The sequence below is a fragment of the Micromesistius poutassou genome, assembly GCF_964030765.1.
Source record: "Micromesistius poutassou genome assembly, chromosome: 14".
Lineage (NCBI taxonomy): Eukaryota > Metazoa > Chordata > Actinopteri > Gadiformes > Gadidae > Micromesistius > Micromesistius poutassou.
The window spans coordinates 19,463,471-19,484,986 of NC_140284.1; the positions used below are offsets into that span (position 1 = coordinate 19,463,471).

General features: G+C 41.8%; 1 protein-coding gene across 4 annotated transcripts; it reads left to right on the forward strand.

Annotated features, from left to right (window-relative positions):
* Window positions 1-57: 57 nt before the first annotated feature.
* On the forward strand, window positions 58-16,991 carry LOC311358531 (histamine N-methyltransferase-like). 4 transcript variants are annotated; one of them, XM_084478587.1, is made up of 8 exons: window positions 58-176; window positions 994-1,133; window positions 14,172-14,309; window positions 14,736-14,788; window positions 15,124-15,231; window positions 15,401-15,531; window positions 15,951-16,044; window positions 16,466-16,991. In XM_084478587.1, the coding sequence occupies exons 2-8, from the start codon at window positions 1,015-1,017 to the stop codon at window positions 16,816-16,818; spliced, it is 996 nt and encodes a 331-aa protein (XP_084334713.1). In that variant the 5' UTR covers window positions 58-176; window positions 994-1,014; the 3' UTR covers window positions 16,819-16,991. The 4 variants fall into 4 exon arrangements, with proteins under 4 accessions (XP_084334713.1, XP_084334712.1, XP_084334714.1 ...); XM_084478586.1 differs by having other exon boundaries at window positions 66-176; window positions 923-1,133; XM_084478588.1 differs by lacking the exons at window positions 58-176; window positions 994-1,133 and adding an exon at window positions 13,849-13,960.
* The last annotated feature ends 4,525 nt before the right edge of the window (window positions 16,992-21,516 follow it).

Genomic DNA, 21,516 nt, shown 5'->3' on the forward strand with positions numbered 1-21,516 from the left:
AGGCCGCAGCCGTTAGTGCTTGCCTACTGTAGATACGGAACCGAGCGAAAAGGCTACAGGTTCCGGTCCGGTCTCCGTTTCAATGGGATTTACAAAATGCCAAATAAAACACGACAGAAACTGTATTTCGCTACAATACCTGATTTGGAACATCAACAAACACCAGTAACCACTCGGTGAGTTGCACATTTCTGAAAACGAACGTTTAGGGTTGTTTTAAGGACAGGTTTGTGAATGCTCATAGTCAGCCATTCTGAAGCAGGCAGGGCGATTTGAAATGAGCCAAATACCGAGACAGGACCAATAGTCAACATGTCGGTGTCAACCACATCCTAGACAAACCAGAAAGGGGGCTCAATGTTCAAAATACCGGAATTGTCCTGGGGAAAAACTGTCTAAAAAAAATCGGTCATATTGTAAAACCGAGGCTCTAGCTCTACAGGTTGGGTCCATGTTTAAGACGTAAAGAAATGTTAAATGGTTACTGTTTTCGTGTTTTTCCTTCGGAAACCAAGAGCGTAAAAGGCATGGCATATTTACGCTATTGGTTTCCGAAGGAAAAATGCAAAAACAGTAACTATTTAACATTGTCAATGTCAATATGACGCCATTGACATGTGACGCGACCAAATGAACGGACCGTAGTAACTACAGATGTGTCTGGGTTTGAACATTGTTAACAACAAAATAATTTGGATAGTGTTATTACACAACTCAACAGAAATATATACACAGCTCTAGTCATTTTTAGATATTTTAATGTGGAAATGTTACATAAAACCACTTTAGGAATGTTGTGACACAGTTCTAATACCATTTCTCTGAGAACAGAGAAGATGTATTAGAACATTTTCAACTTGAACGTATTTCATGAATACAATAAACCGGCAAAGATATTTAAAACGTCCTCCTCCATGCTAAGGGAGAGGGTCCAGGACCAGTGCCTCTATGCTGTTGTTAAAGATGATCTTCCCATCGGTCTCCACACTGCAGTCCGGGTGCCGCAGCATCTCCATGAGCCCAGCCTTCAGCTCAGCCGGCGCCGTGCTGCTGAAGTCCTCCACCTGGAGCAGGAAGTCCAGCAGTAACTCTCCGTTCGGGTTCCCCTCCACGAAGCACTCGCTGATGTCAAGGTACGCCGGAACCTGGTAACTACGGTAACTGATTCCCTTGGAATCCAGCATGCTCTTGATGTCGTTCATGGTCAAATACCGTCCGGGGTTAGAAGTTGCCAGCTGGCTCTTGTACTTCTGCCACAGTATTTCCTTCCCACTCTTACCTGAGGGACACAGACAGATAGACAGACAGACACATGGATTTGAATGAGTCATGAACCAATGTTTTATGTGCTATTTTTATTATACAGAATCTATATAATAGTTCATCTATATTATAGATGAATAATCGATTTTATATATAGATAATATAGATATAATCTATATTATACATGAATAACTGCTTGGTTCTTGACTTGACATAAAATATCACTGTACCAGAAACAAGCGTGATAAGAAGTTTGCCAGTCTTGCTGAAAAGACTGAGGAAGAAGCTGATGGTAGCGTCCGGGTCTTTGACGTGGTAGAGCACCTGTTAATTCACACACAAGCCAAGATTATTTAGATTGTGGCGCAGTCCAGAGAATGGCCTATTACTTGTCTATTAATATACAGGTTGAAAGGATATGTGTGTAATGAATGGGAACTGAACTCAAGAGTGGCACATTGATTCTACCTCATTAATTTTCCCGGTATACTAGGGATCTTCTGATACATCTCACTATGGAAGGAGTATGAAAGTGTGCAGGTGTACAGCAGATCCAGACCTGAATTAGTGGGATGAGCTCATTGCCTGGTTATGAGGAACCAGATAATCCTAATGATTTGGGGATTTAAGGATATTGAAATACTATAGGGGTATGTGAAAGGGTTTTTGTAGGTTACTGTTGGATTTCTTTGGAGCACATCGAATTAACCAAGTTGTAACCATTATTGGTAACCTGGTTGTTTATGTCATGTAATCAGTGTATCCCAGTGATTTACAGTGTCCAGTGCTACTGATTCTGGGAAATACAAACCTGTAGAATGTGGATGAAGTCTGCTTTCTTGATCGTCTTTTCTTCTTTCACACATTGCTTAAACTCGAGGTCAGTCATATGGTTCCAAGTGAATTTAATATAATCCAAATCTGGTGTCTTTGACACCAAAACTATGTATAAAAAAACACACATGGCACATCAGTTATTTATTTATATTTATATTCAGGCCATTTAGCAGACACTTCAAGTCCAACTTCACGTCCAAGTGAACCATTAATACACACATTTACACACCCACAGTTTCATCTACACATGGCGACAGCAAGCTTGTCGGGAGCAGTTAGGGTTAGCTGTTTTGATCAGAGACACTACACTCAGTTGGGAGGATTGAACTAGCAACCTCTCATATTCAAACAATAAAAAGTTCATTACTTACTTACTTACTGATCATCCTGTTTGACAAAACCATCATAATGAAACTGACATGTGGGACTGATGTTTACACAATGACCTGCAGCTGAATAGCTGCAGGTCATTGAACATCCTCTTAGCTCTGTCCACTGTCTCACTTCTTCCTGACTCTCAGGTGGGATTCGACCGGAGCCCACGACCAGCTCCGTCTGGGCAGTGGTTGATTTTGATGTCCACATCTGAGAGAGGGTTAAGCGTCTCGGACACAACAGTCGAATAGTTAATCTTTTAGCAACTTATATCTTCTTTGGTCAGGCTGGGGCATATAACAGTGGAAAACATTATTTAGAAGTTCAACCCAGGGGGTCTTTGCCCTAAATATGTGACCGCTACAGTGCTGTCATTCTAGTTCTATTTTGACATGAAAGAATATTAATTTAATATTAATTCCCAAGTTGACAGACTCTGAGACAAACACATACAGCGTTTGCATGTGAGGATGGACCAGAAGAGTGGATGAATGATGAAGAGGTCAGTGTAAAGAGGGGCGTAAGGAAAGAGCATCGAAGCAGGACGAGTTATAGAACTGTGGTGAAATCTCTCTCTCTCTCTCTCTCTCTCTCTCTCTCTCTCCTCTCTCTCTCTCTCTCTCTCTCTCTCTCTCTCTCTCTCCTCTCTCTCTCCTCCTCTCTCTCTCTCTCTCTCTCTCTCTCTCAGAGGTTGCACTATATGCCGAGCAGGCCTACAACGCCGTTCCTTCCATAGTTTGACTATAGTGCTAACACTGAGGTTCATGGAGTAGGTGGGACTACACACGAGAGTAGACCTCTTTAGAATAATTAGCATACTCCAAATGTTTTTTTAAATTTTTATTCAAGCCACTTGCATGCAAGAATGAGGAGATGACATCTGAGTGTGTAGGCTACAAATGTGATTAACTATTTACAAGTGCCAAAATGACAAATTAAGTTAAGTTATCCTTTATTGTCCCTTTTTGGGGGAAATTGTTTCTCTGCTTTTGACCCATCCGGGGTCCGGTGAACACATACAGAGGAGTGACAGAGGTCCAGAACACATGGGGGCACACCAGCACACGGAGCAGTGGGCGTCCACAGTGCAGCGCCCGGGGAGCAGGTGGAGGTTTCAGGTGCCTTGCTCAAGGGCACCCCATCCATGGATTAGGATGTAGGAGAGTGCTGCATAACTACTCCCCGTTCACATTTTTGCCTACCGGTCGGGGATTTGAATGGTCCAACACCTTAACCAGTAGGCCACGGATCCCCCCCTGACAAATTAAAGAAATTGTCAATTTTGCAAGCAAGTAAGTGCAAATAATGACTCACATTTGTAGCCTACACTCAGATGTAGTCTACTCATTCTTTCAAGAGAGTGGCTTGAATTAAAAAAAAAATTGGAGTAATGCACACACTGACCACGGACTGTCTGTGAGTAGCCACACCTCTCTCTCTTGTTGGCTTTTCCCCGCAGAGAAGACCAATAGACAGAATCAGAGCTGTTTCCTGTTTGGTTATGGAGATTTTCTACCACTTATTTGCATGAGTGGATGCCGCTTTCAGGAGGGGATTTTTTTTCTAACATCCTGTTCACCCAGATTTGAGCATTTTTGCAGTATGAGAGAGAGAGAATTTTTTTGAATTTCAAAAACCTTTTATTACATTCTTGACACAAAGTACTACATGCTCAGTTTGTCACGATGTACAGTCAAATTTAAAATAAATAAAATCAGGGAGCAAGTTATTTCAAAAAATGTACAAACTGCAAATCACCATCAACAACCATACACAACACACTATCATGACACCATATTTCTTGAAAAGGTTCAAGGTTTGTCATGGCCTTGTAGAAATGAAAATCAATGAACATACGAGACCTCACAAGTATTGAGAAGATCATTACTATGTCATCATTAGAAGTTTGCTCAATTTTATTTCTACGGCTCACATAAATCACCATTTTTGCTTGACCTAGGAGGAAGTTTATCAGCTGACATTTGAAACGATGTTTCCGCACATTTTTAAAACCCAAAATAAAAGTCTCCATTGAAAATGTTTCATTAAAAAGGTCAAAGAGTGACTGTAGAACATCAAATAATGGCCTTAGCCTCACACACTGCATGAAACACAGTCTCTCTCAAAAAACAGAAAGGGCACTCTTGATCCACAACAGGATTCAACACTGAGACAAACGCATTAACTGCAATTGCTCCATGCAGAATCCTCCATTGCAAATCCCCACATTTTTTGGCTAAGGGTGACTTGTATAGTGCTCGCCACTGGGGTTGGACATCTTTCCCCATTTGTAAAACAGAACACCGGGGCGTTTCCACCCTTTTGTCCAGAGACTTTTTGTTAAAAGACTTCACACAAAGTTTATATAAACCTTTGCCAGTAGCTGGCTTCAGACCCAACAGAGACAAGTGTTCAACATGCAAGTAAGAACCAGTAAAACCTGTCAAATTTGGTGGGAAAAGGATCATCACAATCTGAGCTGCACAACCCTCTGAAGTTGTCTGCCAACATCTGCAATTGTTCTCTTGATAAAGAGGCCCGCCATTTCCCCAATAGCTGGGCAACTATTCGAATGGACCTCATCCCCAGCTGACTGGCAACTTGTTCAATGTTAGCAAAGTCTGGACCTGCTAACTTGAGTAAAACCTCAATAGTAACAACTCCAGACCTAAGTAGGCTATGTGTGATTGCAGGAAGGGATTTATCAAGCGATATAGGACCCTGTGCTTCCTGTTCGTTGCACTGTTAAAAGAGACCAAACTTTTAAAACATTACGATAAAACACAGGGAGATTGTTGACATTCAATCTCTTTGCATCCATCCAAAACAGAGTTCTGTCCAACCCCAGCCCATCAAAAGTCTGTAAAATGGCACACGCCACAAATTTCCAGCTGGAATCCAGTGGCCCGCTGAGAAGACGCTGGACAAACTGCAACCGAAAGGCAGCTGTCCTACTTTGTAAATTGTCCATGTCCATGTCCACCTTCTTCTTTAGGCAGGTATAAGATTCTCTGCGGTACCCAGTGAAGCTTATCCCAGAAGAACTCCACTAGGATTGACTGGATCTTAGACAGCAAGTGTGTTGGAGGGTCCATGCAAGATAGCTGATGCCATAGGGTGGATGCCACCAAGTTATTAATAATAAGAACACGCCCCTTGTAGGAAATCTTCCTTAGTAAGAATTTCCATTTATCGAGGCGGCCCTTTACTTTTTCAACAGCCCCATCAAAGTTCTTCTGAATGAAACTTTCATCCCCTAAAAAGACACCAAGATATTTAAAACCACTCCTGGCCCAATGTAAGCTAGCTGTCTTTTGGACCAGTTCACTTTTGCTGAGGAAAGCACATTAAAATCATCAAAAATCTTTAACATGACATTTAAGTGCCTTTGACCATTTACAAGCACAGCCACATCATCTGCATAAGCTGACACTTTAAAAACGCTTTCACATGTTGGAATTTTCACCCCAACAAGTTATGTAACTCATATCTATCTCAACTTCACCAATAGGGGTTCGATGGCCAAAGCGTACAACATGCCAGACAAAGCACATCCTTGTCTGACCCCTCTGTGGACTTTAAAATGAGCACACAAGTCACCATTAACCTTGAGTATGCTTTCAATGTTACTGTACAATACTCTAATCATGTCAATGAACTCAGGGCAAAAACCAAAAGCTGCCAGAGCACTCCACAAATAGTTGTGCTCGACACAATCAAAAGCTTTCTCTTGATCAATGCAGACTAAACAAACAAATTCCAGGTTGAAGAGCTTACTTACATCAAAGATATCCCTGATAAAAGAAATGTTATTTTGGATCAACCTACCTGGCACACAGTAGGTCTGGTCAGGGTGAATAACCTGCTCCACAACTTCGCTTAATCTATTTGCTAATGCTTTAGAAAGCAATTTGTAGTCGGTACAAAAGATTGACACAAGTCTCCAAGAACGTATGTCATTCAAGTCCCCTCTTTTGGGGAGCAAAGTGAGTACTGCCCTTCGACAGCTCAGTGGCAACCGCCTCTTGGCAAGACTGTCACTAAGAACAGTCAGCACATCCTCACCCACTTCTGGCCAAAAGGACTTCTAAAAGTCCACAGGTAGACCAGCCAACCCCGGTGCCTTTCCACACTCCGTAATCTGGAGGGCTCTCTGCAGTTCCTCTGGGGTCCTTCCAAGGAGTGCATTCGCCTCTTTGGCCACCTAACCCTAACCCTTCAAGGAAGGCCTGGTCATCCACCTGATTATCAGAGTTCTCACTCTTGTAAAGTTCTGTGTAAAAATGGACTGCTCTCTGACGTATTTTAGCCAAATTGGACAACAGTACTCCATCCTCTGAAAGAAGAGAGTGAATGAACCTCCTCTGCCCATTCTTTTTTTCCAGATTAAAAAAGAATTTAGACGGGGCATCCATCAACTCCACACTTTGAAAGCGGGACCTGACCAGAGCTCCCTGTGCCTTTATGCCTAGCAAGTCAGCCAATGATTTCTGTTTTGCTTTAAAATGTGCAGTGTAAGTCTGATTACCAGTTTGTTCAGCTAAAAGTTGGAGTTCAATTATCTCCTTTTCTAGTTTGACCATTGAACGAGTTAAGTCCCTTGTGACACTGAATGTATACTCTTGACACAGTTGTCTTATTTGTGCCTTACCAAAGTCCCACCACTGTTGCAGTGAGTTGAAAGATGGTTTTGTGTTCTTAAAATCGCTCCAAAAGAGTCTAAACACCTCTCTAAAATGGCCATCGGCTAACAAGTTATTATTAAAATGCCAATAAGCACTTTTAGACTTGACAGAACTTAAAGAAATAAAATTGGAATAATCGCACATTTCCTAAACAAACTTAGTTGATGCTTAAAACCATAAAACCTGTCAAGTCTAGCCAAAGACAAACGATTACTGTAAGAGTGAACCCAATTGTACTGTTTCTGTGTATTATGAAAGTTCCTCCAAACATCAGCAAGCTCATTTGCATTAATCAGCTCTATGAGCCTTCTGTGTGAGGGCATGTGTGTCTCTACATGATTCCTGTCCATTGCATTTTCAGCACAATTAAAATCACCTCCAAGAAGTAAAAATTACTCAGAATCACAATTGCGCACAGCATCATTCAAAATATTCAAGAAAAGCATTCTATCTATTGATGTAGTGGGTGCGTAAACACAAAAAAACACAAAGAAATTGTTTTCAAATTGAGCTCTGACTTTTAAAATTCTACCCTTAACGATTTCCTCAGTCTGGTAGGAAATAGGAGTAAAAGTCAGAGAGAACAGAATAGCAACTCCGCCACTATTTGATGTGTTGTGACTTAAAATAGACAGGCCATCAAACTCGCTTGCCCAGTCAGCAGCAATTGAGGCATCAGAGTGTGTTTCTTGAGCAAGAAGCACATAAAATCTATTCTTTTTAATCGTTTCAAACAACAAGGCTCTCTTGCTTCTTTCTCTGGCCCCATTTAAATTTAAAGAAGCAATACTAATTTCACCCATGATAAAAATAAAAAAGTATAAGAGTTGTATACACACCATCATCATAAAACATGGGAAATTAGAATCTAACATTGAATATCGCTATTTACCAAAACGTTAATCTTGGTCAGTATCTTTTTGAGATGGAAACACTCAGGATTTGTAAAGCAGCCCTCACTCATGAAAGATTTTGTTTTCCTGGTGAACTGCTCCACATCAGGGAAGTAGTCATCAATATGAACATTTCTCATGTTTAGTTTTTTTCAAAAAGGATTTGACGTCATCCATACTGTAATCACGACTAGCATACCCACTCTTGACGTAAGCTGCAGGTATCGCTACAGTCAGAAAAGTCGTTTTCATACTCATTATCTGTCCCGCTAAGATCAAGTAGATTATCGCTCTTTTTAACCCTCCTAGATCTTTTCCTTTTTGGGGGTATTTTAAAAACATTTTCTTCAGTATCCATGAGGGAATCATCTAGAGAGACAAGAACTTCATCATAATTGACAGCAGAAGCACAGCTCTGTGAGTTCTGTGTGGACTGACTCTTTTCAGATTGTTCTGTATGAGCTGCTTTATCAACCACGGCTGTCCCGTTCGCCTCCCCTTCCCCTAAAAGAGAAGCATGGTCTGCCCCTACTGACTCGGCTGAGACAGTCTCGGGCCCACTGGATACAGCGGGTGCTGCATCCACAGCAGCAGACTGTTCTTCTACCACATTAGCCCTACTGGTGTTTTCAAGATTTGTTTGCACATCACTCCCCTTTGCCTTGGGACACGCACGTACAAGGTGCCCTGTTTGCCCACAACCAAAGCACTTCATGACACTCGTTGAGGCATATATAACATTACTGAAATTGTCCACCTTCAAGTTGAAAGTTAGATCCAAATCATCTTTATTATCTTCAAAATCATGAACACGGATCGCCTGAAGGACACTACGTGTTTCAGAAGAGGGGATTTGCTTCCAATTGGAATCTTTTTAATTGAGGATACCAATTTACTGTACCGTGACAGAGTTTGTGTTAAAACTTCATCTTTAATAAATGGGGGAACATTTGACAAGGTAACTTTCTTCGATGGAGTGGAGAGAGGAAGGACGGAGGTAAAAATGCCGTCAACCACTATTCCCTTTTCAATCAGCTCGTTAGCCAACTCAGTTGTATCCAAAAACAGCACAATCGCATTGTTCATGCGAGCGGCTGACAGAATGTTGCCGTGCCCTATAACAACTCCTGCAGCTAAGCTACAAACTTCCACACTGGCAGTCGATGCTATTTTAAACAGCATGACGCCGCGTAAGTTTTCCAAAACTCTCCATACCTGGGGCGGCTGCAACCAAACACTGGAAGCAGACGGTAAAACGAATAACAACACCAACAACCAAAACCTCACCCCGTGTTACTTAACTAATTCAAGCAGAACAAAACCATAACCATAAAGAAAAATACAAAAAGCATAGATATAGAAAAAGATGGAAAAAAGATAGAACACTGTTCCTGGCACAGCGGCCAACAGTCACACTCACCCAAACGCTTGGCTGAGAGAGAGAGAGAGAGAGAGAGAGAGAGAGAGAGAGAGAGAGAGAGAGAGAGAGAGAGAGAGAGAGAGAGAGAGAGAGAGAGAGAGAGAGAGAGAGAGAGAGAGAGAGAGAGAGAGAGAGAGAGAGAGAGAGAGAGAGAGAGAGAGAGAGAGAGAGAGACTCTTTCCTTACGCCCCTCTTTACACAGACCTCTTTATCATTCATCCACTCCTCTCACACCTCCTCAGATGTGGCCTCTTTCTCCCTTCTCTGACGGTCTATCCTTATTGGCATGTGGTTGTCCTCATGCATCTTCTCCGGTTCCTCTCCAATGTTCCTTCATCCTAGATTCATTCACATGCATCACGTTTCTGTATTTGCATTTACATGTAATTGTCATGCCCCCTCCCCCCTTGGTTTTACTGGTAAGATAGGATAAGATAAGATAAGATAAGATAAGATATACTATACTATACACACAACACAACACATGTATACATACATATCCCACCTATACAAAACATGAGCCACAATACATAGCCTAGGATAGAAACAGTGGAATGGATGGTCCATGTACATATAGCTGTTACTCATAGATAACAGTACAAAATGTGTGCAAATATACAGGTGCAAAAATACAGTTTGATATATATAAGCAGCTTAAGCAAACGTTTAAATGAATATTCTTCTGTCCTTACTAAAAGGGGAGTCATTATAAAGTGCAAGTGCAGTAGGTAAAAAAGTATTCTTAAATCTGTCCTTTTCGCAGCTTAGCTGCCACAGCCTCCCACTAAAAACACTATTTTGTTTACTCACTATATTGTGCAAGGGATGCGTGTTATTGTCCATAATACTCAACAAATTCAAATTCTGTACTATCCTTCTCTCCATCACCACCTCCAGGGACTCTACAGCAGTCCCCAGCACAGAGCCAGCACTGAGCCTAATCAGCTGGTTAAGCTTTTTAGAGTCACAAGCCCTTACACCACTGCCCCAACTGATGGCTGCAAAGAAAATGGCACTTGCCACAACAGACTAATAAAACATACATAAAATTTTGCTAGCCCCCAAGGCTAGGGCGCCCTGTTCATCATAATAGTTAATTCATAATATAACTATAATGACAGCACTGTAGCACTGCAGGTCACATATTTAGCGCTGAGTTAAATATGTTTTCACTGGTATATGCCCCACCCTGACCTCTTATATATAAGTTGGTGAAAGATTATCTAGTCGACTGTTGCTTGTTTTCTAGTATCCGTTGATCTCTTTAGAATTGGCAGGAGCATTTTTGATTTGGGACCTTGATGTTTAAACTCTTGCACTGCATTGGCAATCCTTTCAAAGTAAAATGTCCTGCTTCACAAAGAAAAAAAGTTGAATTGTCCAGCGTGAACCCTGAATTAAAGGCTTTTTCAGCCTCGACATGCTGTCCCCGGGACCATCGGGTCATTCATTGGATATCCCTTTACTTCTTTGAGCATGAACTTGCTAGCCTTAGCGACAGCTGCATACCAACATTTTCAACAAAGGATTGGCTACAACTCAGTGAAAGGCTTCTGTTATTTCTGTTTGGGACTTTGAGTGAGTGGTCGTGGGGCCTCATTACAAAAACTTCCTAACCCTAAAATCCTCTCCTATCTTAAGATAGGAAGGCATTCAGGGGTTTTGGTATTACAGAAGGCGGTTTCCTAACGTAACTTAGGAAGAAATCTTATCTTATCTTAAGATAGGAATTTAGCCATTACAGAACTATCCTAAGTTAGGAATTTCTTAAGTTAGGGTCCCTAAGTTAGGTGGCACATCAGGTACATCAGGTGTATTTAGAAGATGATTATCTACTAAAGATTATCTACAAATTGCTCTGGACATAATGGTTACGACAAGGGAGTGAAATAAAGTGTTGCTCATGTTGACAACATGAACACGTTTTTAGTCTGAGAGCGTTATCTCTTACCAGTTGCTTCTTGCCCAGAACAAAGATTTGAGGGAGGGTCTGATTTGACAATATCTATATTGTATGATTCTTCTTTCATTGCTTGGGGATATGGTGGACTGTTATAGTTGCAAATCCCTGCCATAATGTTTTGAATTTGGCAACTGGCATGATTTTGTATATTGAAATGTCAACACCATTAAATTCATAACATAAGAAATATTATTCTTTGAAAACAAGGTCATCTGAATGTTTTCATTTTGAATTTACCTTTTTGAAATCAGATTATGGCATTTCAAGTTGACCATTTCAAAAACACAATTTAAAATATAATCTTTTACATAAAAATTAAAGTTGCAGATATTTTAAATACGATATTCTATCGTATTTAATATCTATATCTTAAGATAGGAATTTAGCCATTACAGAACTATCCTAAGATAGGAATTTCTTAAGTTAGGATCCCTAAGTTAGGTGGCCACCCTGTCCTAAATTCAAAATAACTGTCAATAACTTGAAAAAGTAGTAGCTAGTAGGTCTGTATGACAATGAAGACGAGGAACATCACATGTCATTACAGTAACGTACTGTAATGACAACATCACATCCAAATGTAATGGCTGAAAGGCTACTGAATGGGTTTCTCACAGCACTTCACAGCCTAGGCGGTCGCCTAAGCAACACACGCCTGCCGCCTCAACTACGATGTCCAAAAAAATAAATAATAATAATAATAAAAATAATGTTGTTTTTTTTAATTGGGAATATTATTCAAAAGTATAAAATGTTCTAAACTTCATTAATTTTCTGTGTATATATCAGGCTGCAGGGCAACAGCCTGACAGCCTACATGAAAATAAGCATAAATGGTCCACCTGTAAAAGAGTGCTGTCTTCACAGCAGTTCACAGCCATTCAACCTCATGGAGGTCACCAAAGCCCTAACCCTAACCCTAACCTCATGGAGGTCACCAAAGCCCTAACCCTAACCCTAACCTCATGGAGGTCACCAAAGCCCTAACCCTAACCCTAACCTCATGGAGGTCACCAAAGCCCTAACCCTAACCCTAACCCTAACCTCATGGAGGTCACCAAAGCCCTAACCCTAACCTCATGGAGGTCACCAAAGCCCTAACCCTAACCCTAACCCTAACCTCATGGAGGTCACCAAAGCCCTAACCCTAACCTCATGGAGGTCACCAAAGCCCTAACCCTAACCTCATGGAGGTCACCAAAGCCCTAACCCTAACCCTAACCTCATGGAGGTCACCAAAGCCCTAACCCTAACCCTAACTCTCTGTTAATGTTAAAAGTAACACGTTCTATCAATCTCGTGCACATTCTGAGTGCAGAAACAGACATAACCTGACAATTGCAGATCGAAAATCTGATTGACAGAACAGTTAGGATTTCCTAAGTTAAGATAAGATAGGAGGCCAAAGATAAGATAGGAAACAGCCAAAAGGTTAGGGACTGCTTCTGTAATAGGAAGTTAGGATTGTTCCTATCTTTGAGTTCCTAACTTAAGTTAGGAGGAGCAGTTAGGATTCTTTCTGTAATGAGGCCCCTCCTCTTAGAGGTCTTAGCCCCTGTTTGGTCTCATCCCCTCCGACTGTAAGGGGGTGTGCCTTGAGATCTAGTTAAGGATTAATAGAGTGCCTTTGTCCCAAATGGTTTGGACCCGTTTGGTCATGTTTCTCTAGATAGCTCTGGGAACAGGAGGATGCACTGGTGCCCAGAGCGGAAGATACACATTAATCAGACAGGAGTCCATGTATAATTAAAAGCTGAGGAGAAATCAACACAAAGTGAAAGAGTAGCAGAAGCATTCTGGCTGTTCTCCCCACCCTGTGTATTGGATCGTAATCTATGATCTATTGATTTCCCTGTGGTCTATTTAAATGGCTAGATGAATTATACTTTGATACATGAAACTACCCTGTGGCACTTTAACTGGTCATTTAGATCTTTAGATTAAAGGATATTTGGGCACATGGACCCCTGCATTTCATCTTTGTATCTGAGCCTCACTCATACAATCAATACTAATGTAATCTTGTCCAAACTGATAAAAACCATTGACAGGTTAAAAAGAAACTTGACAAAAACAAATGATTCAATTGTATGTTACCAATGTAGCATATGCCAGCCACAGTAGACCTACCTAAACCTCACAGACAGTGCCTACATGCTGTTTACTAGGTCTTACATAAATGTACACTTAATAATCATAGGCTTTAATTTATGCATCAAAGGATTGAATTATTTATCGTTCACATAATTGTGTTTTTTGAGAACTGTTGAGGAAACATGATCATGTTTTAACACATTATTTAAGATTAAATAAAAATGATACTTGTGACTTTAATGTGGGGTGAGAGAAGGACACACATGAGATTGCGTAACGACTGTGTAACTAATATTGTGACATACTTGGTCCGTTGGCTTGCCCTGGCAGCTGTGTATCGTTTTTTTTTTTTTAACTACATGCTTATCTGAAACCGTCCGGTGCAGAAGGACAACCAAGCGACAGGTGTGCTTTGAAAATCTTTCAATAAGTAAGACTCAGTCAGGCTCCATACACTGACTTCTCTCTGCACACACTCAAGTCATTCCAACTAACTCCATCCGTTGATAAGGGTTGCTGCCTCCTTGCTGTTTTGTTTGCTCGTTGGTTTCCCTGACCGCTGATTGATAATTGTATCGGTCCGTAAGTGTTGGATGTGCTAGTTTGTGTGTTTTGTGTTTTGACTGACGGGCCTGAATCAGGATGAGCTCCGCAGAAACCTCTGAGGCGGGCTACGCAGGGAGCTACCTGCAGCGCTTCCAGAACTACCTGAAGGTCTCTGGAGAGCAGGCGGCCGTCTGCAGCTGTGTGACCAAAGTGCTCCCGGAGGAATCCAAAAGGTACGCCCAAATCTGTTTTTCTTTGGAATTATTTTTAGCATTTTTTCCCTGTTTTCATACATCGAGTTCTGCAAGTACAGATCAGATCAGATGGTGTTGCATTTCATTTTAATCAGGAAGCAATATGAAATAATAACAAGAAAAGCAAAACATTGCTCACAAATACAAGGTATGTGTACATTGTCCTTCAACACAATCAGTGTTGAATCCTTCTATAGTGATACTATGTAAGGAATTGCGTTGTAGGCTTGCTCGGCATATAGTGCAACCTCTCAAATGCCTCTGAGTTAATCATTCATGACTTTCATTCAGTCTGTCTGTCATAATACATTGCAGTCATGCACATGTGTATCTTTCTCATGATGCATTGAAAGACTAAGCTAACGCAACTAAGCTAACGCAAAATCTTCTCTTTGTTGTACACAGAATTGGCTCTGGTAAAAGCCACCTGGAAGTCCTCGGGCTGGGCAGTGGTGGAGGTCAGTTTTGTTCTACACTTTCACAGTGGCTCTGGTCGTATGGATTTTTTTATGGATGTAAAGTGGTGTCTTGCACTATGAAAAGTTCTACACAAATAAAATGATTATACATTATTACTCTAACTTGGTCTTTAATGTTAGGAGACCCATGTTTTACCACCAGGTGTGTTTGTGCTTATCCATTACAAGCCCGTACAAGTTGCTGGTTAGTCAACTGGTCAACTGGGTAGTCAACTGGGTAGGCTGGGTAGGTGTAAAATTGTTGCTATAGAATTGTTGTGATGATCATAGCAACAATTTGACCAGATGAACATGTTGTGAACGGTGTATTACAGGAGAGGTCGATGTCCACATCCTGAAGACACTGCAGTCAGTCCTCCCCTCGCTTCCCCTCAGCGCTCAGGTGGTTGAACCCAGTGCTGATCTCATCAAAGACTTCCAAGGTACAGCCAGTTATACCCCTCTTACATTCTAATTGTTTTGCACCATTCATGGATTTTAATGAATTGTTTAATCATTTCTGTTTAGCTAACATGTATCGTGGTATGAAACGCATGTGTTCTATTTATTTGACATACTGTATTTTGGCTTTACTATTTTGATGTCTTCTAGATCTGGTGACGAAGACTCCCAGTCTCAAGGACGTCTCGTTCGAGTGGCATACCCTGACCACTGCCGAGTACGAGAAGAAAGCCACCATGAAGAAGGACATCAAAAAATTTGACCTCATACACATGATTCAGGTAGCAACACGTGACCCTCGAACCTGACACACCCACACACCACCTAGGTGGCCCCCATACGCCATCTAGGTGGCTTCAGCGGGCTCCACAGACCCCCAGGACACAGGGAGATGTTGTTAAAATCTGTTCATTGCGAAGATGGAGTCTGTGGAAGTCTGTTTGGTGATGGCTGGTTTATCCTGGGGGCATTGATGGCCCAGTGCACCCAGAGTAGTACCTAGTAGTAGAATTAGGCCTATGTTATTTATATTAATGTAGAAATTTGAAAAACAATCTTGTGGTCAGGAATATTGTTGATAACATTTGCAATTACTTTTACATGACTCTGCTGTTACTAATTATTATTATTGCATATTCACAGCCAGCCAAACACGAGTGAACCGATGGGCTTTGAGTGTTACATTTGAATCACTTTTCAGATGCTGTACTATGTGGATGACTACGCCGCCACCATCAAGTTCTTCCACAGCCTGTTGAAGACCAACGGCAGGATTCTGATTGTTCACGAAGCAGGTCAGTGCCCTGCATATGAAACAAACCAATCATTGCAGACATCACTTTTTGAAAATGAGTTCCTCCCCTGTTTCTCCACCTGCCAAATTTGATTTGAGAGAAACAAGATCCTTGGGTTAATAATCTTGCTGTGGACGGGTAGTAATATTCTTTTAGAAACTTAGCAGTCTCGTGGTTTCAAAGTAATGTTCCCCAAAAGTGATGACTGCAGTGAAAGAATTACAATGTATAGGCTGTATATTTATATTGATTACTGAAAAATGAATATTGATGTTGTTTTGCATCAGCAGGTCAGATAGACGATTAAGTATTTCTTTCAGATATCTGATGAAGATACAGTACAATTCTAAAACCTTACCTACAGCGCCTTCTACGAAATGACCAATGGTTCTCTGCAGCCTGACAGCGTTTGTTTATCCAGCCAACAGTGGGTGGGACATCCTGTGGAAGTCCTACAGGAAGACGCTCTGCACCAATAGCATCTCCGACTACCTCTCTGCCGGGGACATCAGAGGGCACCTCGACAACTTGGGTCTCAAGTATGACGAGTTTGTCGTGCCCCACGCCTATGACATCACAGACTGTTTCGACCTAGATAGTCAGGCGGGGGAACTCTTGCTCGACTTCATGACGGAGCAAGAGCATTTTCACCGGTCCCTGACCCCGGAGATCCGAAAAGGAATTCTGGACCTGCTCAGGAGCAAGTGCAGCACTGAGAATGAGGGCAGGGTCATGTTTAACAGCACCTTGAGCTGCATACTAGTGCACGCCTAAAGGCTATTAGTTCAAGCAAATACGAAATGTAACCTTTGCCATGTTTGTTTTCATAAAGTAAACTCAATTGATTATCCCTGGAAAGCGCTTTCTGAGGATGGTTGGGTTACTTGCTGAATTTGACTGTTGATTTCAATTTGATATATAGTTACAATATACAAAAGTTACAGAAATATGTTGTCACTTGTGTCGTTCTTGGTACGTTACTGTAATGAAAATCTGATTCTTCTTTCTATCAAATTGTCCTCAGTGTTGGAAGTGGAGGAGGTAAGTGTTCTGTTCTGTTAATGATGCTGTTCTATTCACTCCTTAATAGCCACAACACAGACATTATGGTGGTTTTCTGTGTGTGTGTGTGTGTGTGTGTGTGTGTGTGTGTGTGTGTGTGTGTGTGTGTGTGTGTGTGTACGTGTGTGTGTTAATCAACACCATACCGAATATGTTTTTTTGAAACTCCTTCCATGCACATTATGTCAGAAAGGATTGTCATCACCTTTAGAGAAAATAATTGTCATTGCTGTAGATCACTATTAGAAAATTCACTTTCCATATAGTGTTAGAAATCCTATGTTTCAGAAAAAGAAAAACATTTGGGTGACATAGTACATATAATATTACTTGGTTACTTGGTCTACTCTTGACAAAATCCAATAATGTTGATAAAATCTCCAGATGATTCTCTTGTTCTTTACATGGCCCATTTATTCATGTTTTGTTTATGCATGTTCGAGTTCTGCTGCACTCTTCGGGAAGTCAGGTCTCAATAGACAATTATTGGAGGGTTACTAAGAATGGAATAATTAAGTTTAAAAAAAAACGCCACTAGTTGTCCCCATGCTGGTGCGCAATGATATAGCTCCATCTAGTGGCTTTATAGCCTAACTACAATTACCACTTGGAAGTAGGAGGTCGTTATTTTGACGTGCTGAAGTTCAACACCACCTAAAATCCCTAAAATCGACGGAATCAGACCGAAAACCCAAATATAAAATGCAAGGGGAAAAAAACACTTAAAAATTCCGGATTATTGCGTTTGTTCACTTATATGTTAAAATATCAAGAGTAAAGGAATGAACGAAACCCAATTACTCTTTACTTGCATGGGGGAGGGGGTATTCATTATAAAAGTAGGGGTACACTGGTAAAATACGTTTGGGAAATAGGCCTTCTGGTTTAGTTGATCAATAGTTTGTTTCCATTGTTTTTCTCATCAATGTAGCAACTGTTGTGCGTATCCATTGATTTTTCGTCCCAAAGAAGTCATCATACAGAAACCAGATCGGTGTGTTGTGTAATTCTTAAATTGTGTGTGTGTGTGTGTGTGTGTGTGTGTGTGTGTGTGTGTGTGTGTGTGTGTGTGTGTGTGTGTGTGTGTGTGTGTGTGTGTGTGTGTGTGTGTGTGTGTGTGTGTGTGTGTGTGTGTGTGTGTGTGTGTGTGTGTGTGCGCTCCGTTTATAGTCAGCAGGGGGTGCTAAATGCTCGGGAGTTGAAAGGGTGTCTGTAATAAAGCTACTCTCCCCGTTAGATGGAGCACTGGTTTTTATCAAAGCAAGCAAGCAAACCATTGCGTAAAACAGCAGCAAGGCAAGCAACGAGTTCTGCAACTTTGTAGTCTACTGAAATGGTAGGCAATTGTACCACTCTAAATCTTCTATCAATATTCTCAATCTTCTATCAATCGTACTCAATCTACTCGATCTCCAATTTCTTTCTATGGAAATATATAAACAGCCCAAAAGGAGCATCCAGCAGCCCACCGAGCAACACAGGCATAAATGGCTTGTTTGCTACTAAAGCGCTCTGGTCGCGCATGTACTAATTCATGTCCCAAGCTATCTTGCCAATGTATTTCGGCTGCTAATTTACCTCATTAGCCTTAATAGATCAGTAATTGAAATTCATCAGAAATTCTTGTCAGTGTCGCCCCCCCCCCCCCCCCCTCATCGTAGGTGTGTGGGGGTGGGGTAGCAGGTGCTCACTTGCTCAGCCTCCATATTCTTGTCAGTTTCCCCACCCCCCCACCACCACCTTGTTCAGCTCCCCCCACCACCACCCCTGTTCAGCTCTCCCCCCACACCCCTGTTCAGCTTCCCCCCCACCCACCTGCTCACTTGCTCAGCCTCCATTTAAGTTGTGTTTGCAGACGCTCCTCCTCACACCCCCAAGTGACAGGCACATTTGTCACCCAGATAATCAACTTTAGTTTCGAGAAGCAGTCCGCTGCCGAGATGCGCTCTTCAAGAATGATCAACTCCCGTTCGGTTTGGAGGCCTAAACCTCGTGGCTGAAGACGTAGACAGTATTCAGCCTGCTCTTCAGATTAACTGAAGGAGTCGTCTTGTGTTTTTTAAACCTGAATATACAGGCTGAAGTTCTTTTGAAGGCCTGGAAAAAGGTGGATTTATCCAGAGAATTAAATAAAATGGGTTGCTTCGATCTAAAAAAAACGGCAAGGGTTAATGTCTATCAAACATCCAGTTTCCAGCAGCCCGATAGGGAGGATATACGTCACGTTTGTTAAACCACTTGACCTTTTTGTGCACAACGTTGCTTACTTAAGCCCTTGCGCTTCATACTTTTCTACTTAATCCTACTTTCCTACTTCCTATTTCCTTTCTTGGTCACCAGTTAGGGTGGCTTTTTCAGGCCTACTGTGGTCAGTGTTCTCAGAGTATTATAAAGAGTATACAACAAAAAAAAAATAAACTTTAACAAGTTTTGTTTAATAGTCAGTAGAATAGTTTATATTGATTAACCTCAACTTCATATAGAAAAAAGTGAAATAAGCCAAATACAAGTGAGTTGCACAATGTTCAAAACAGATGATCAAACAGAATTCATTCATCATTAAGCAATTGCGTCTCTAAAACCATGGTCAGACTGCTTTCACGCTCCAGCACCCATTACGACCATCAAATACCACGTACAACAGTTAATCCCATCCATCCACATTATCTCATTTCTATAATACCCAGTTCCAGTGGATATATCCATACGTAGGATACAGGAAGAGGTCTCCTCCCTTCATAATCAGTCCCTTCTGTTACCTTTAATCCTCTGAGTGGGGAGAGCTCCTGTCTGCAGCACCTATCAGGTCAGGACTTATGGACCTATAGCCAAGACCCGAGCAGCACATAAACCAACCCTTTAAATACATAAGGCACACTCGAATAGACAGAGAGGGCCTCCAGGCGATGAAATACGGCTCTGATAACCGCGCCGTAAATGCCTGGTCTGCGACCGGCGTGTTTTATTCGGGAGAATTAGCGCTCCGCACCTGCTGTAGAGCCCCTGGCCCGGCGCCGGGCCGTAGGACGGCGCCGTCTGACACCGGCTTCATCTTGTTGACGGTGTCAATTAAAGCCAATAGAAGAAAACAAGATGGTGGAACGCTGCTGTGTCCACATTCAGGGGTCGGTCATTCATTCTGGCTTATATTAAATCTCTTGCTCTTGCTCTTGCTCTCCCTCTTGCTCTCTCCAGCTGGACCCCAACCTCCACCCCCCCCCCCCCCCCCCCCCCCAATCCCTGTCTGGTTGAGTTTAGCTGGAGACAAGGTCCAGGAGGTATCTTGGCTGGAACCGTAGACTAGAATCAATCTGAGGTGATTAGCCTCCAATCAGAAAAAGGATGGATTTGGGCCCAACACTGTAATTAAGTGACGCTTTTGACCCTTGCCTTTTTAAATGGAGTTTCACTTAAGTTAACTGCAAACTTCTATTCTCCACCTGGGTCATTTCAATTTGTCAGTATTATGAAGGAGGGGGGGATTCAATTCTTCAACCCCTCTTATGTGAGGAACCTCTCACGTCATATCTAAAATGTCCTTAACCTAAATACCCCCCCCCCTCCTTCCAATGTTTTCTCTACAGCTAACAGCAAAGCATATTTTTTGCTGTTATTAAAACATTGTTTATAATTGACTAGATATTTACTGTATGGGCCTGCTTTAATTGTCCTTTGGAGACGGAAAGTTGTGCATGGAAAAATGTGATAATTTTGTGTGAGAGGAGTGCCTTTATGCTAGCCCTTAGCCTTTCTCTTTCTAGCATATATAAGCCATCGCCGTCTGCCAGTGCAAAGGGACCCAGGATAGGAACGTGCCTAATGGCACTCTGCGATGTTTGGTGCCCGGGGACAACCGCAGTTTTCTCCAAGAAATGTTTTCTTGCAAGTTTATAGCTGTTGCTGTTTGTCGTTTTGGGATGGGACTTGCCCTAGCCTCTTGTGCAAATGAAGGGTAAAGCGGAAATGAAAGCTCTCCACCATATAAATCAAATTAGGACGTGTCGTAAGTCTCTCTTTAAATATTACCCCATAAATAGCTTTGCTAATACAACAAACTTGGATGTGTTTCATTAAGAGGATGAGTGCCGAAATGTCAAATTCTCCCCTCCTGTGTCGCGGTGGCCACAGCCTGCTTTGCAAGGCATTGTAACAGCAGAGTACAGCGAAAAAGAACTGCGATGATGACAGAGCAATTCCAGCCAAAGGTTATTACAATGGCAGGGTTTTGTTGTTGGCATCTAATCCGCAGCACGACCAAAAGGGAAGAAAAAAGACTGCACACCCAAATCTGCTTTTATTATAGTTCTCTGGATTAATCAACTTGTATCGGGGCTTTTAGCTTCCATTAAAGTGTGTTTTTTCCTCGCGCGCAACCATTTGTCGAGCCTTAAACATACTCACTCCCGTGGG